General features: G+C 36.2%; 2 protein-coding genes across 5 annotated transcripts in view; one reads left to right on the forward strand and one right to left on the reverse strand.

Annotated features, from left to right (window-relative positions):
• Positions 1–6,139, reverse strand: part of LOC109415630 (G2/mitotic-specific cyclin-B3) — a 55,664-nt gene extending 49,525 nt beyond the window's left edge. The window contains exon 1 of one of the 3 annotated variants that reach the window (XM_062845440.1): positions 6,006–6,139. The gene's annotated coding sequence lies outside the window, so the exon portion shown is untranslated. Of the gene's footprint in view, positions 1–207; positions 484–6,005 lie in introns of those variants that run through there. The other 2 variants (XM_029874409.2, XM_019689532.3) reach the window with 2 other exon arrangements.
• Positions 6,140–6,218: 79 nt separating this feature from the next.
• LOC115267424 (uncharacterized) lies at positions 6,219–13,426 on the forward strand. Of its 2 annotated transcripts, XR_009996191.1 has the most exons (3): positions 6,219–6,341; positions 6,418–6,584; positions 12,189–13,426. XR_009996191.1 is itself a non-coding variant. In XM_062845441.1 (2 exons), exon 2 carries the CDS (start codon positions 12,279–12,281, stop codon positions 12,945–12,947), a length of 669 nt encoding a protein of 222 aa, XP_062701425.1. In that variant the 5' UTR covers positions 6,388–6,584; positions 12,189–12,278; the 3' UTR covers positions 12,948–13,426. The 2 variants fall into 2 exon arrangements, 1 of the variants encoding a protein (XP_062701425.1); XM_062845441.1 differs by lacking the exon at positions 6,219–6,341 and having other exon boundaries at positions 6,388–6,584.
• The last annotated feature ends 4,398 nt before the right edge of the window (positions 13,427–17,824 follow it).

Raw genomic sequence — 17,824 nt, forward strand, 5'->3', positions numbered from 1 at the left:
ATCACGTGCCTAAATCCTTTACACATAAATAACACAGAAAGCCATTTTGCTCCGGTCTCCATTAAAAAGAACCCGCAGTCGTTGCTGCTACACTTTTGCTTCCATCCTTCCTATCACAGGCACAGGCAGCCGTCGTCTGTCTACTGCTTCTAACGGACATTTAAATTCATACGTCAACACAACAGACACTAATCGAAAAGCACTTACATTTCGGATCCTTTTCGTCGCGCCGCCAACCTTTTTAACATAAGTACTCACTTCCTACTGAACTACACTTTGTTTACTAAACATAGACTAAAGTAATTAGTAAATTAAACAAAATAAACTAACTCTCTATCAACAAACAAAACCGCGTGCCAGTTGCTGCAGCTTGCAAAACACCTCTTTCCGACAGTTATTTTTCGTTATTTTGCCGGCGAGTAAACACAACACTGCGTTCGTTGAAGCTTCGACGACGACGACGGCGACGTCTTCTAATCGCACTTTCCTTCAGCCGCGCGCTCTTGTTTCCCTCCCATCGACACGCCGTATCACACGCACACATACGTCACAAAAGAAAAAGTGTGAGAGAGAGAAGGACGTGAAAGCTTTTCTCGCGTTTTGAAATGAGAGCAAGAAAGCGGAAAGCTCTCAAGGGACCGTTGCACCATGGAAGATTTCGAATTAAGTCGTGGACAAAACATACTCACAGTTCAAAGATGTTTATTCAGCGCAATTTTCTATTTTTTTTTTAAATATTATGTTTTTGCTTGAAATCCGAAGTGACCGGCGGTGTGAAAATTAATTTTTAACCTACTAAGAAATGTCGCAACTCAATTTAGATTAGTGCATGCTTGAGCTTTTCATTAGATTAATGTTGCGCAACATAAAAAATAGAATCAAATTTAACCTCGCAGCTGTAACTTGAATGAATTCCTGAAGGAATCATTTGAGCACAAACAGACGTAGCCATACGCATCGGACGAGACTTCTCAAAGTCACCTATCCACTTATCCGCGAGCGGTAATGGCGGCGGCGGGCACAAATAACCGATTCGAATTTTGACGTTTCTTGGGGATCGCAATCGGTTGGCGCCACCAAACGGTGGGTGAAGGGGTGAGGAGGAGAATGAAACTGTTTTGACTTTCCCCCACGAAACGTCAAAATCCGAACCGGTTGGATATGCCCGCCGCCGCCATTACCGCTCGCGGATAAGTGGATAACAGACACAATCGGTGTAGTACTAGAATTGTAGTAATGATTTGAATTTTTGAATGGTGAGAAGGTGAGTTCTTCGTTTCTGCAATGAAATGGTGCAATTGTGGGATTGTGGGAATTGTGATTCCTTGCCTAATTTGATGCTGTTTGAGTAACACTTTAGGTAACTGTGTTGTTTTTCGATTTATTGCAACTTAAACAACACAGTAACCAACAGTTTTGCACAAACAGCATCAACTTAAGCAAGGAATCATAATACCTACGGTTATTGCTGCATTTCATTGTAGAAAAGAAGAATTTATCTTGTCATCATACAAAAATTCAGCTCATTACGAACTACAATTCTAGTACTACTCCGAACGTGTCCTATTGGCGCAGTTCCTCTAATTATTTTTTTTAGTTTTTTTGTATTTGTGAATTTTAACTTAATGCTAATTCTTCACACAACTCCTCTAATTAGGCATATTTACATGTAAACTACATCACAAGTTGGCGCCTTTGGACGTAACACTCTAGTCATTCTCATCAAGATTCCCATCGTACACCGATTTAACGGTCAATTTGAAAATGTGATAGTTGGCCGATAGTCTTCCGTAGCGTATCGGTTTTGCTCGTGTTTGATGTTTCCTCACTACCACCACCAAGACTATGCTAGACCGTGGCAGACCCAACTTTTTAGCATTGGGCGTATATATTTCCCAAGATATTTCCTTGACTGTTGTGAATTGAAAAACATAGTAGAAATGCTACGTCTTTTTGTCTATAGTTTGACAAATCACAGAATATTGTGCAGCATCTATTTATCATGTAACGTCAAAATCGTCACTTTTTGATTCCCCTTCAACTCTTCAAAACGTTTTTGTATGAAATTTTTTTTTTTCAAATTTTTGTATAGGCCATAACGCTTATAACCGTACTCCCCCTCTTCCTAGTGCGTTAAGTAATTTGTGGACGGCGCCATGGATGAGGAATCTCAGGAGAAATTTCAGAAACAATCCTATCAGGAACTCCAGGTATTCTCACAGGATACTATTGTGTATGCAGTTCAAAGTTGGATTATCCCGACTGTTTGTGAAACTGTTCAGAACAGTCGTCGAATATCGAGGGGATTTTCGATGTATTCTACAGAAAATAATTAATCAGCAAATTTGTTCAAGCACATCATTATTTCAAACGTATAGATTTTCAGAATAACAAACATTTGCAATTATCCTGGAAATAATATAAATTGCATTTATTAAACCTCACTTTAAAACATTTAAAACATTTATTGCGAAAAAAAAATATTTTCATAAATTTGTTGAGTGATAAACATTGCATCTGAACACCCCCCGACTTCCGCGCCAAAAAGCTGGCGGCTTGCAGGGTGGCTACACAAAATCAAAATTGAAATTCCCGCATTTTTCCCGACTTTTTCCCGCATTGATTTTAAATTTTCCCAACTTTTCTTTATATATCTGTGAAGCATGTAAAACATCCAAGAACCCAAACTTTTAAGTGGATCTGTAAATTATACTGAAATGTTTACAGTATCATTGTGATACTGTGACTATTTTATAATATTTTGGAGACTTAAACATCAAAAGAAATTTACATGTAACATATGCTTAAAATTTGCTTCTTATTCTGGATGTATTGTAACGTACACCTATACTTGAAAATATTGCTGTCAGTTTCCCAATAGATTTATGTGAACTCCTTAAGAAATGCTTAATGAAATTCCAATATAAATATCTAGTCGGCAAACTGAATTACTCTTTGTTGGATAGTTTATAAGATTTTTTTTTACCGTATCCCAGAAATTCTGAAGGTGTAAAGGACGGCATTTTTGACGTAATTATGTTATAAATCCCATAAGCAGAATTATAGGAGTATTTTCTGGTGAAATTCTTCGGAGATTTTCCTAACAAATTGGGTTGTTTAACGAATTAAATATTGCCATTTTCTTTAGCCTAATCGAAAGAGCTCATTTTTCTGAGTATAAGGTGATTTTATTGCGGTGCAATTCCTTTGTTTTGATGGTTAAATAAACAAAACAGTTTTAATTTCCGTGGATAGAATGACAGTTCAATCGATAAAGTGACAGTTCGCCCCGAACAAAAAATTTTCCCCATACAAACTTTAAATGCATTTTAAAAATAGTTCCCGGGCATCAAACATCATGAAATTTTGGATTTCGACTAATTTTTGGACGGAGATTCCGATTATGCAATAATCTGTATACCCCTAAAGAACCCAATTTTCCGGAAGAAGTTTATTGCAAAAATACTGAATAATTGTCTGTGATATTTTCTCTTATACTCTGCTAGCAACAAATCAGAAAATCTATTCAATGATTAAGAATATTAAGAAAATTAAATTCCGTTATATTAACAGGTTTGCATACAAACCACTAGGTTTAAAATTATTCGAAATATATTAGATTACACATAGTTTAATATATAAATGGTTTTTGCAAGGTTCGATGGAGATTTATGTCAAAATGCTTGGAAAATTTCTAAAGAAACTGGCTTCTGAAGATACATTTAGATAAAAAAAAAATTCAGAACTCAGATAAATTATCTGTTCTGTTCTCAGATAAAATTTGTTCATAGAACAGATAAGTTCTATTCTATGAGAGCACTAGCAATAAATTCCTTAGTGGAATTTTTTTTTCAAAAATTTTGAAAATATCTGAAGATATTCATAAAAGTTTTCGATTAATTAACAGCTGAATTCGTAAAGAAATTCTCAAACCCTGAAAAATGAAATTTCGACATTTCTGCCGTCATTTGTAATGCTCTTTTTTACATTTAACCTTCCAGGACGCGCGCCATCAAGCAACCGAAACTGCACCACGCTCGCGCTGTATACGACGAGCGAGGTTTTTTGATAGTGTTGCACTTTTTACAACAGCGCGCGTGCTGAAGGGTTAAGGAAAAAATTGATATTCTGGGCTTAGTTTCTACCTATAATCCCATTTTTGAAGAACTCATTTGGAAACTCGTGAATATTTTTTTAATGGAAATCGATGCGTAGAGTATACATCTTAGGTAAAAAAAGAAATTTGTCCAATTTTAGTCGAATTTCTTTAGAAATTTAAAATGAATCTAGTACAGCCAGTTTTGAGTAGCATTCAAACCATTATTGGATTCACCCAGGGTAACGCAAAAATCATCAGATATACCTAGTACAAGAAATGGACTTGAAATTATTTTAGTATATAAGAGGGGTTCTTCTTTCTTTTGACATTCGTCAGCAATCTCCGCAGAACCCCAAGAAGGACCCAAAGCAATTCTTCAGATTTGCATTAGGAATTGAAGTCAAAAACTCCTCTACTAAGGATCGGAAGTTGCATTTGAAGATGTTGGCAAACCATGGGCAGTCCGATAATGATGTCGTCAAAAAAAAAAAATAATGCAAGTCAAAGTACCGTCAGTAGCATTCGTCTGCGAGAAGGATTCTGATCTTTTCGGGCCAGTAAGCAGCCCAACGGGATACTAAAGTAAAACCCAGTGACCAAAACACGTGCCCGGAAGTTGTATGACGAGGTTCTGACCAAGTACGAAGGATGCATTTTCAGGAACGTGAAAGTGGATTAAGGTCAGCTTTCCGGACAAAAAATCTTTATATCCACATGTCGGGGTGATGTCTCTAGAAAGTTTGAGTTTTTTTTTGCCGATGAATTTGCATGAAGCCTGCTGATTTGGCAAAGTATTCGCAGTTGTGGGCAAAAAACCAAGGTTTTCGTGGCAAGCAAGACCGAGGAATCCAAAAATGACAAGCAGCAGTGCCTGAAAAACTGTATAAGTCAAGTATAAGTACTTCCATTCATTATAGCTCACAATGGACCTGTAAAATTTTGGCCTAATTTGACAAATTGCCACGGGGTGTATTTCTTGAAAAAGGACATCAATTTCTCAAATTGCACTCAGCTCCTTCCGATTGAGAAATTTTGGGCAATTATCAAGCAGAAGTTGAAGAAGAATGGAGAAGTGGTACGGGATGCAACGGAGATGAAGATATAGTGGAAGAAAATGACCACTAAGTTTTTCAACGGACTGTCCAAGATATGTTTAGTGGTATTCAAAGAAAGGTTCGAGATTTCATTTAAATCAAGTCGGAATAATTTCAACGCCATTTTTTTTTCAAAGTGCAATAAATATCCCAAATTTTGGGTGCAGCTCCGGTTTCTTGCGTTCAGATATTAAATGACTCAAGCTTTACATTGATTTAATAAAGAATCCTGTCCTCTGATTTTTAACTCTTAATTTTGCTTCGTTTTAATGTCAGTTGTTGCAAGGAGTCTAGGTATTTATTTTTAAATTTATCCAGTTATTCTACAAATAGTTACACAGAAAACACTTCAAGAGTTCCTTCCAGCGCGCAATACAATTCAGTAAATCCATCACATTTTTTCGGTGGAACTATATTGGGATGCATACCTGGGAACACTAGCGCCAAAAGGTAAAACAACGGCAATTCGAAATGTGACAGCGCAGCGTAATGGCCACATTCCCAGTTATTTCAAAACAACCGTTGCAATGCTTGGACGTCTATTCTCTGTGTTTTAAGCACCATTAAGCCGTCGGGTCCACGGTAAAATTAAAAACATTAATTTGTTGAATTGAAACTAAACGAATCAAAATTTCGGTATATAACCATATTTCTTGTCTGTTGTCTGTGGCAGCACCGCCACTAGTGAGCTTTTCGCCGTTATCGTTTATTCGCCCAACATGCATATTTTCCCCCAAAACAGGTAAAAATGCAAAACAATAAATTGAGCCCAAAACACCAAAACCATTGACACTAAACAAAATGGTACTTACTTTACCAATCATAAATCAATTTGAAGCACTAATTTTTTACCTTTCACTTATTTTTGTTCTATAATTCCCCAAAATATCAGCACCGCTCTTCTACAAACCGTTGCCGTATTGACTTCTGGTTTCGCTCAAGTTTCGTGACGACGATGATAACGGATTCTTGCTCTCCGCGGCGAAAACGTCTGTCAGCTGAGCTGCGAAGGTGGGTGCAACAACTGTCAAAAAAGCTCTCTTCGCTCGTGCGCCGCTGGCGGAGTGTTTTTGTTTTGTTTATCGGCAAGAAATGCGCAACAGTTGCGAATAACTCGTAAATTTGTCCAGGATGCAGCATAATTAATGGTAATTGTACTTCTGTGTTTCATAGAACAAATATAATCGTTCATAATCAAATATGTTTCGGTATGTGAAATTTTAGTGAGGACTATGGCGAAGAATGCGAGCTGCTGGTTCTGTTTGCGCAATGTAGCACATCTTCGCTATTATGTGATATGATAGGTAATTGGAACATTCCACTTCGCCTTCATTTGCCAAGGAACGAGAGAATCTTGGATCACTTGGAATTAGCTGAACGAATAGTTTCCGGTAAGTACCAATATTATGCTAATCTTTGAATATTTTAGTAAATAGCTTTACTACAGCCGTCGATAGACGTAAATTTTGAACCTTGATAAATCGAAAACAACAGGTGGTTTGATATACCCACCGACAGAGTTTGTAACCCACTATAGGGTAGAACGTGGTGAGAGCGTCTCTTTTTATAATTTTGCGGTTAATTTTTATGTGATGTTAGGTAACAAAGGTTTTGAAACTTTGACTGTGAAATTAACGTATTTGCATTGGCTATCAATTTCATTATTTTGTATTCAAGTTGTCAAAATCAGCAAAATATACATATTTTTGTTTTTGTTTCAATCGTAAAGGCACGTCCGCTTAAGATTGAGAGGGAGGAAGGAGGCCAGGTGTACAACCCAAATTGGGTTCTTTAGGGGTATCCGGATTAATTCATAATCGGATTCTCCGCCCAAAAATTAGTCGAAATCCAAAATTTCACAATTTTTGGAGCCCGGGAACTCTTTTTAAAATGCATTTAAAGTTTGGATGGGGAAAATTTTTTGTTTGGGTAGAACTGTCACTTTATCGATTGAACTGTCATTCTATGCACGAAAATTAAAACTGTTTTGTTTATTTAACCATCAAAACAAAGGTATTGAAATCCAATAAGATTACGTTATACTAAGAAAAATAAGCTCTTTCGATTAGGCTATAGAAAATAGCAATATTTTATTCACTAAACAATCCAATTGAGGTCTAATATAATGATCATATAATTGGCCAAACATTTCAATAGGTCCTATCTGCATTTGAGAGGCTCTCTTTAATCACTTTCTTTTTCAATTATTGCAATGTAATGGTACATTTTTCAACTATTTTTACAGTACAAATCAAAAGACGATTGTTTTGAGCATCGTTCAATGCAATGAGACAATCATAATACAAATAAACAGCTGAGATATTAATGAAAGAGAGGGAAACCGAAGAGAGCCTCTCTTCTGCAGATAGGACCATTAGACATGTTTGTTATAATATATTATATGTTTATATACGATTCTATTATAATACACATTAGACCTGTTCACTTTGAAACTTTTTTTCTCCGATTCTCCGTGACACATCAAATTATCAATCCACATGTAAAACCAAGCCTTCAGTCCAAAATTGAGCCAAATTGATGAAGATTTAAAGGTGTATCAAATCGATTTTGTGTTTTTTTAGCCGTTTTCACAGAAATTTACTCAGAAATTCACAAAATTGCTCCGAAAAGATGCCGGAGATACCGTTAAGATATAGTTAGAACAATACTCTACAACTTTGCCGAAGACACTACGGTGTTTAAATTGCGTATTTCGAAGTTATTCAACAATTTTCGTTAAAAAATCACGAAAAAACACGATATTTTTACGATTTTACATATAAAAGTCATGTAATTTAACATTGTTTTAGGTGACTAATTTTATTAGCGATTACTCCTTTGTATAACGAACATTTCGTCCATACATCGTTTTTGTGTAGGAATTCGTTTTCCTTGACTAATTATCAAAAGTATGTCACGTTGAAACTAAAAATCGCACAGAGTTACCAGCACGAATTAAAACAAAGTTACCCATGATTAAGACGTCATGCCATCGTAATCTAATGTCTTTTGATCTAAGTATCAGAAATAGTGCGGATGGTAAGGCTCAAGCTTGCGGATCAGAAGGTCCCAGGTTCAAGCTCAAATACATGATAAACTTTTTTTTTCTTTCTTTGTAGCAGTTAGGATGATGAATTTGTCATGACTTACACCACACGCAATCTCCCAAAGAATAATGATCGGGACCTGCCAATTAAGCCCATTCCAGGACTAGCTAGATACTTAGTTTATACTTGTTGACAATAAATCGTGTCGACGATATCAGCTGGGCGAAATATTGAGCATCTGTTTGATAATGATCAATTTAGCTAAAACAATTCAATACGATGATGAAACTGCTTCTGGATGCAACATTTTACAGACAACTGTGGGTGGAGCTTACTTCTTATCCATCTACCCACAAATCAGCACAACTACACGATGAAGGGAAACTTCATTCTTACTATGCACTCTACGGTTCCGAAATAATGCTATGATGCCAAATTGCAATGAAATGCAGTGCGTAGTTTCATCAACTTATAGCAGGATCGAGACGCAAAAAAATTCTATTCCAGGACTCGAACCTTGAATCTTCGAATCCACAATCGCATGCTCAACCAACTGCACCAAATTTAAACTGATGCAGATGAGACAAAGAAGTGTAATGACGTTTAAATCATGGGTAACTTTGTTTTATTTTATGCTGGCAACTCTGTACAATTTTTAGTATCAACGTGACGAACTTTTGATAATTAGTCAATGAAAACGAATTTCTACACTAAAATGATGTATGGACGAAATGTTCGTAACACATAGGAGCAATAGCTAATAAAATTAGTCACCTAAAACAATGTAAAATTACATGACTTTTACATGAAAAATCGTAAAAATATTGTATTTTTTGGTGATTTTTTAACGAAAATTGTTGAATAACTTTGAAATACGCAATTTAAACACCGTAATGTCTTCGGCAAAGTTGTAGAGTATTGTTCTAACTATATTTTAACGGTATTTTCGGTACCTTCCTGGTGCAATTTTCTGGATATTGAAGTACATTTTCGTGAAAATGCTCGAAAAAACACAAAATCGATTTGATACACCTCTAAACCTTTATCAATTTGGCTCAATTTTGGACTGAAGCCTTGTTTTTGCATGTGGATTGATAATTTGATGTGACACGGGTAGGTCAAAAAAAGTGAACAGGTCTAATACACATTAACATACTGACAAGATCTACGAAACATTAAAGTTGAGGTATAATTGGGTTCTTTAGGGGTATCCGGATTATTCTATAATCGGATTCTTCACCCAATCATTAATCGAAATCCAAAATTTCATAATTTTTAGAGTGCGGGAACTATTTTTAAAATGCATTTAAAGTTAGTATGGGATTTTTTTTTGTTTGGGTTGAACTGTCATTTTATGGATTGAACTGTCATTCTATCTATAAAAATTAAAACTGTTTTTTTTTTATCTGTATTAACGAGATTTTTAGCCCCAGGCTAGTTCATCTCGGAACCCACGCTTTACTTCCCTTCCGAAGGAAGAACTCTCATTTTGGGGGGCATCCATTTAGTACGTCACGCAAAATTTGGGAATTTTAGACCCCCCTCCCCCCTTCGTACGGGTTTTTCGTATACCTAATACATTGGTTGTCACACTTTCGGTAACCCCCCCTCCCCCCTATGAGCGTGACGTACTTTATGGATGCCCCCTTGTGAGTTTGTCGGGGGTGGGATTCGATCCCAGGTCCTCGGCGTTATAGTCAAGTGTTCTAACCATCACACCAGGTCCGCTCCATTACAGTTTTAATTTTAACCATTGTTATTTTAACCATCAAAACAAAGCTCTTGGAATCCAATAAAATCACGTTATACTCAGAAAAAAAATGAGCTCTATCGATTAGGATAAAGAAAAAAGCAATATTTTATTCACTAAACAACCCAATTCTGTGGTCATTACCAGCGTTGACCTGCATTGTAGGTACACCATGACGTTACAGTTGTTATTGCTTCAGTTCATACTATTATTATAAAGAGTTCACATCCTATGAACTCTTATAATAATTGTCCTGTTTAACGAAGTAGGTTGAACATGATCGAAGTTGCTGCATCTTGCTCTTACCTATGCGTCAACAAATGAGTACGAGCAGGATGCAGTAACTTCAACCAAGTTCATGTTATACAGGGTGTTAGCTTCATGAGTGCAAACTTTTTAAAGGGTGATAGAGGACCATACATGATGAAAAAAAAAAATGTTCTACGCATATGCTCAACCGTTAGGTAGTTATTGAACTCCCCAAGTTTTTGACTCTTATTGCCTTAACTGGCTATAACTCTAAAATGGTCAAACTTATAGCAGTTTTTTTTTACCCTTTCTCTCTCTTCTTGGCGTAACGTCCTCACTGGGACAAAGCCTGCTTCTCAGCTTAGTGTTCTATGAGCACTTCCACAGTTATTAACTGAGAGCTTCCTCTGCCAATGACCATTTTGCATGTGTATATCGTGTGGCAGGCACGAAGATACTCTATGCCCAAGGAAGTCAAGGAAATTTCCTTTACGAAAAGATCCTGGACCGACCGGGAATCGAACCCGTCACCCTCAGCATGGTCATGCTGAATACCCGTGCGTTTACCGCCTCGGCTATATGGGCCCTTCTTTTTACCCTTCTTTTTTACCCTTATTCGAAAGATTATTGAAATTTCTCTCAAATGGCATCGTTGAATCGATTGGTTTAGTTAAATAGCTAAATTTTCTAGAACAAAATAGCTAAAAATAGTGTGTTTAAATTTGTTTATGTCAATTATCTTTGACAAAATGCGTAATAAATTAAAATTCTTTCGTTGACAAAGTTGTGGCCCCTGTTTCACTCTACAATTCGTTCTTTAACGTCAAACTTCTAACACTTATCGTTTTCTTGCAATTTTGATTTAAATGTGCGGCACAGTGCGCAAAAGGTGCTTACCATGACGATCGCAATTTTTTTTTGTCTGTATTAACGAGATTTTTAACCCTAGGCTAGTTCATCTCGGGACCCACGTTTTACTTCCCTTCCGAAGGAAGAACTCACATTTTGTGAGTATGTCGGGAGTGGGATTCGATCCCAGGTCCTCGGCGTGATAGTCAAGTGCTCTAACCACCACACCAGGTCCGCTCCACGAAACAATTGCAAATTAATGATCTGAAATGCGACGTTTAAATCGAAATTGCAAGAAAACGATAAGAAATAGAAGTTTTATGTCAAAGAACGAATTGTAGAATGGAACAGGGGCCACAACTTTGCCAAAGAAATAATTTTAAATTATTACGCATTTTTCAAAGATAATTGACAAAAACCAATTAAAACACATTATTTTTAGCTATTTTGCTCTAGAAAACTTAGTTATTTAACTAAACCAATCGGTTCGAAGATGCCATTTGGTAGAAAATTCAATAATCTTTCGAATAAGGGTAAAAACTGCGATATGTTTGACCATTTCAAAGTTACAGCCAGTTAAGGTAATAAGAGTAAGAAACATGAGGAGTTCAATAACTGCGTAACGGTTGAGATTTGACCATATGCGTAGACCATTTTTTACCATTTATGGTCCTCTATCACCCTTTAAAAAGTTTGCACTCAGAAACCTAACACCCTGTATATGATAATTTAGGACCCATATACCCGAGGCTGTAAAAGCGTGCGAATTCAGCATGACCATGCTGATGGTGTCGAGTTCGGTTCACGGTGGGTCCAGGAACTTCTCGTAATGAAAATTTCCTTGACTTCCTTGGACATAAGAGAATTATCGTGCCTGCCACACGATATACACATGCAAAATCGTCATTGGTAGAGGACACTCTCATAGAACACTAAGCTGAGAAGCAGGTTTTTCCCATTTGGGACGTCACGCAAAAAGGAGAAGTATGATAAGTTCCTGTGTGATGTAAAACTAATGAAAAATCATATTACTCAATTTACCAAATTACCTACTGTTTGAGCAAATATTGACTGAAATATTAATTGTTGTCTTCTTTTAGCGCACCCATCACCTAAAATAGCCGTTTGCCTGGTTTTCTACGAACCCGTAAATATCTTCCGTAAAATATCACAACAACTTCCGCGCCACCATGACTTTTACGCAACCGTCGATCCCAACCTGCTTGGCACACCTTATCCTGGCAGGGGTCACCGGGTGGTCTCTAAAACATCTGCCCATCTGCCACGATCCTAGTCATTCCACTACCAGTAGTGACGCGATCCCCCTCATGCTGATGTTGTTGGTCTTCCTATTAGGTCACAGTTTGCTGGGAATATTCCGTCACAGCCATCCAGATCCCCACAAAAACCTACGGAAGATCTACGACCTGTCCGTGCTGTTGGCCATGGTTCTTCCACTGCCGCTGCTGAACACACAATTGTACCTCAAGTACCAAGTGGGAGACGGATCGCATCTGACCCCTTATAGTTACCTATTGATCAGTACGTCGCTACCATTCCTGGTCGGGTGCCTTTATTCAGAGCTAAGCCAACGACACAAAAGCCAATATGTAACAACGGTGGTTGCCCTCGTAAATTTGACCGTACTATTGTGGATCTCATTTTGCAACGAAAATTTCTGGGGCATCGGCCTGGCTGTGTCGTATTGTATGAAACATTTTACTCTACCCCGACTGGCTGATCGATACAATGTGCCGTTCGTCGATCTTCATACCTATGGATTAGGATTTTTCGAGATATTTGCTATCAACGTGGTAATCGATGCGGATCTATACCGGACCGAGCTAGTCGCCCAGTGATGATGCTTACTATACTACAGAGACGAACAAACGATCAAGTTTGCCTTACGAAACTGAATCAAACTGCTTATTCCAGAAACTTTTTACTAGAATATAAGATGAAATTTGTTAACATATATTTTTCTACATATGTATACATAATTCTTGTCATATAGAAGTTGAACTATTATTTTTAGCATTAAAATTTAGGCTTTTGACGCGTGATAGGTTATGGAAGCCCGTAACTTCAAGGACTTGGAATTAGGAAGCGAATGCATGTTAAATAGCTTGAAATAATCTATTCTACTACATAGCTACTTATCATATTATATCTATTATACTAAAAGGAGAAAAGTCTTAAAAATATACGGCCGAATCAAAACCAGTAGAAAATAATAATACAAATCTCTATTCATATACAATGTTTACACATCGTAGTTAATTCTTACATGGATATATTTTTTGCGAAACAGTAAATGTAGCACAACATTTTTCTATTATCAATTAGTGATTATTTATGCCGAAGTTCTGTATCTGTTACCACTGTGCTCTCCCATCATTTTAACTTTTAAGAATAGGAAGCAATCAGTGAAGTACTAGATTGAAAGTAGTGAGCTGGATTTTTGTATGGTGAGATGATCAGATCTCCGTTTCTGCAATAAAATGGTGCAAACAGCTTGGGTTATATGATTTCTTGTCTAATTTGATGCTGTTTGAGCAAAAGTTTGGGTAACTGCGTTGTTGTATTATTTATTTCTTGCAACTTCAACAACACAGTTACCCAAACTTTTGCTCAAACAGCATCAAATTAGGCAAGGAATCATATAACCCACGCTGTTTGCACCATTTCATTGCAAAAACGGAGAACTGATCATCTCACCATACAAAAATCCAGCTCACTACTTTCAATCTAGTACTTCACTGATTGCTTCCTATTGTGAATTATCTACACGGAACTACAAATCAACCCAAATTCAAGTTGTTTTGAAATAATCCCGGTCTTCCGTGGAATTACTCAAATTTGCGTCAAACAGTGGCTAGTAGGTAGTTCTCGTTCGATCGCTGCGAAAAAAAAATATCCAGTTGTAAGTTATTTTCACCCAGCGGAGACCTTATTTGACGCAAATTCGGGTTAAGTTAACTGCCGTGAATCGCATGTCAGTCCCATCTGTAAAAAATCGGCATTGAGAAAATGGATTCTGAAGTTTTCAAATTCGATTTCTATGTGAAACTTCAAAAAATTGTCATTATTTGAAAACTTCTGCGATCATCGTGAAACTTTCACAAAATGTTTCAAACGTGAAAACCTAACTGCGAAAAATATAAAACTAGGTATACCTAATAGTGATCGGTTTTGTACAGCTGAGTACACAAGTTCGTAATGGGACTGACTTGCGATTACTTTTCATTATGGGACAATCTGACTTGGTGTTCGATTGTTTGGGACATTGTAATGATGATCATATGAAATCGCGAAATATCGTCAGAAGTACAGGGGATGGCCAAAATGTTTGGGATAGGCAACTTTTTTTCTCTCACAAAAATGTTCAACATGCTGTAACTTTTCATAGAGTGCATCAAAAATTCTCAAATTTGGACTGTTTGTTCACTTATTATGTATACAGGGGATACTCAAAATAACTGGGACAGGTAAAATTTTCACTTTTCAAAAAATGTTCAGCTAGCTGTAACTTTTCGAAAAGAGCATCAAATTTTCTCAAATTTTTACTGTAAGTTCATCAACTAGTTGTGTATCAGTGGTCCAATTTAAAAAAAAGATCGGGCTGTTCTACACGAAGTTAGAAAAATTCTAGAAAAAGGTAAAATTATCCGATAGCCAACTTTGAGCTGTTATATCTTCGGATTCAATGAACCGAATGCAATGAAATTTTGATCGTTTATGACTAATATAATGAGCTTTGAAAAACATTTGAGCTAACTTCAAATTATTAATAAGAAAAAAAGTTATAGCGATTTAATTTATTCTATGTTTTTTAGTAAATGTATCTATTTTTCATATGCATCCCATAACTTTTTCAATTTAATGCCAGCCATTTGGTTGCTTTCCTTTGAAACATAAATACATTAATGTCAATTAGAGGGAATATAAATGAACCATAATTACTATGTCGAATTTTGAAACGATGATGAAATTTAGGATAAATTGATGTTATATTAGAAAAATAATCAAATTGTTATAATTTTCTTTCGTGTAAAGAATTTTAAATTTAGTCAAAAGTTTTTGATAGCTCTTTATATTAGTCATAAACGATAAAAATTTCATTGCATTCGGTCCATTGAATCCGGAGATATAACAGCTCAAAGTTGGCTATCGGATAATTTTACCTTTTTCTAGAAACTTGCTAACTTCGTTTAGAATAGCCCGATCTTTTTCAAAATTGGATCACCGATGCACAACTGTGACACGAATGCCACATAAGTGGTAAAGTGTCTTTAATAAATATTAATAATAAATAATAATGATGCACAACTAGTTGATGAACTTACAGTGAAAATTTGAGAATATTTGATGCTCTCTTCGAAATGTTACAGCTAGTTGAACATTTTTTGAAAAGTGAAAATTTTTCATGTCCCAATTATTTTGAGTATCCCCTGTATGTGCATGATTGGTACAAATTTGAGCTTGATTGTTTAATCTTTCGCGAAGTTAGAATCGTTCTGGTAAAACACTATTTTTTAGACAACCAATTTTTGAACTGTCATATCTCGGAAACCAGTGAAATTTGAATTGAATGAAATTTTTAACGTTTATCAACAATATATTGATACTTGATACGACGCTATAAAACACGGGTTCCCAACCGGTGGTCCGCGGCCCCCCGGGGGTCCGTGAAGCCAGTCCAGGGGGGCCGCGATGTTACTAAAAAAATGTTAAATTTTTATTCTATTTTGTTCAAATTATACCAATTTTTTATTTTGTATACCGCCACCCCCAAAGGCCATAATTCGAGGAACAAATTTTTAGTATAAAACGGCTCCAGAGAAAAAAAAATTTCGGCTGCGCCGCTATTTTCAGCTACGACTCAAATTTAATGTACTTGATATCATTGTATACGAAATGTAAGTGTCGAATAGAAAAAACGTACCATTGATCGTCGAAAATCCCTCCCACAGTAAATTTATGGATACGTCTCTGTCCCCAAAAAAAAAAGAAACTCGATTTCGTTTATTTAATTCATTTTTTTTTTCTAAAAATTTTCATTGGGCCCCAGATGTTTTGACAATTCTTAAAGGGGGTCGCCACCTCAAAAAGGTTGGGAACCACTGCTATAAAATTTAATATTTTCTCACGATGAATAAAGTTATGCCGGTTTGATATTTTCACCCATATTAGAGGAAAATAAGTCAAATTTACAATATCATACAAAAAATACTAAATGTGTTATTCTTTCAATCCAAATAGGCTCTAATACATCTAATCAGAGATATCTTGAGAACAGAAGCAGAAAATCTTTGGATATCAACACTAAAATTCTATGACATTGATGTAAAAAATTTACATTTTTTCAAGAAAGATCCAAAAAGTTTCAATCCATGATAACTTTTTTCAACGTTCAAAAAGTACCTATGTTTCAACGACATGAGAAGCATCAATGTTCCTATTGTTGATAAACGTTCACAAGTTCATTAAATTCGGTTTACTGGTTTCTGAGATATGAGGTATCGGGATAGGGTATCGGGATGCTTCGTTGGCATAGTTCCCTCGTTCGGCCTATCTCAACGTAAACCAAAAACTCAAACAAACACGCATAACTGGATATCGGAAAAGCAATGCGCCAAACAACTGTAACATTTCGTTCCAATTTTAGCACTTTGGAGCATTAAAATTGAATGAAAATGTCACTTTGTTTAGCTTTCGTAGACGCCATGATTCTTCGGCTTAGTGGGTAGTCTATACATATGATCATAAATGGCTTGATTCTGGGACATTTTGAATTGACTTTTCAATAACTGAACATTTGATGCGACGGTCAAAGATGCTATTTTGAACATGTGTATTTGTTTTCAACGAATAATAACTATTTTACAAATTGAATGTGGGCCGAATATTGAGGACATTTTTTCCACTATGTACCCAAACCTTGGCCCATCAGTAAAGTGACGCCAAAAACACCGATAAAAAGACGACAACAACACTGCCTATGATCGCAAAATAGTCCCATATGTATACTGCCTATGATCGCTCATCAGTCCCATATTTGCTGGGTTTCCTATTCATATGTGACAGTTATGCGATCATAGGCAGTAGGGGAGACTGAGGAGACTTGATCCCTGGGGAGACTTGTTCCCCCCATATTTGCTCGGAATCAAAAACATTTTTCTTCCAGCACAATTTTTCCAAACCTACTCCTAGACAAACGACTATGTTTTGGCTACAAGTGATTTCGATTGTACATGGCATTATTTTTTAACGACTGATGGTTTGTTTTCAGACCTTCAGAAATCTTTTAGGCGATTCCGAAAAATCTCAATAACTTTGTGAAAATTGAACCAAATTATGTCAAAATTTCACAGCACATAGTTTAAATAAAATACTTCCAAACTTATTTATCCAAATAAGGCTGTTGTTAACATATTTTAATTAATTCGGCTTAGTATACACAACAGTGACATGGGGAGACTTGATCCCTCGAGGATTACACACACATTATACATGTGAAAAATAAAATTCTATTCGGAAGCCTCTATTTACTTGGAATTCAAGTCTATTCAACGATAAAATGTGTCAGATAATTATAACTTTAGTACGAACCAAGAAAAGGGGGATCAAGTCTCCTCATTTTGAAAATACGGCATATCCTTAAAATTAAAGGAAAACTTACAATTTCAAACACTCCATATTCATCGAAAATACAAGAAAAATCGAAAAGAAAATG

This window comes from Aedes albopictus, chromosome 1, assembly GCF_035046485.1.
Source record: "Aedes albopictus strain Foshan chromosome 1, AalbF5, whole genome shotgun sequence".
NCBI classification, from domain to species: Eukaryota; Metazoa; Arthropoda; class Insecta; order Diptera; family Culicidae; genus Aedes; species Aedes albopictus.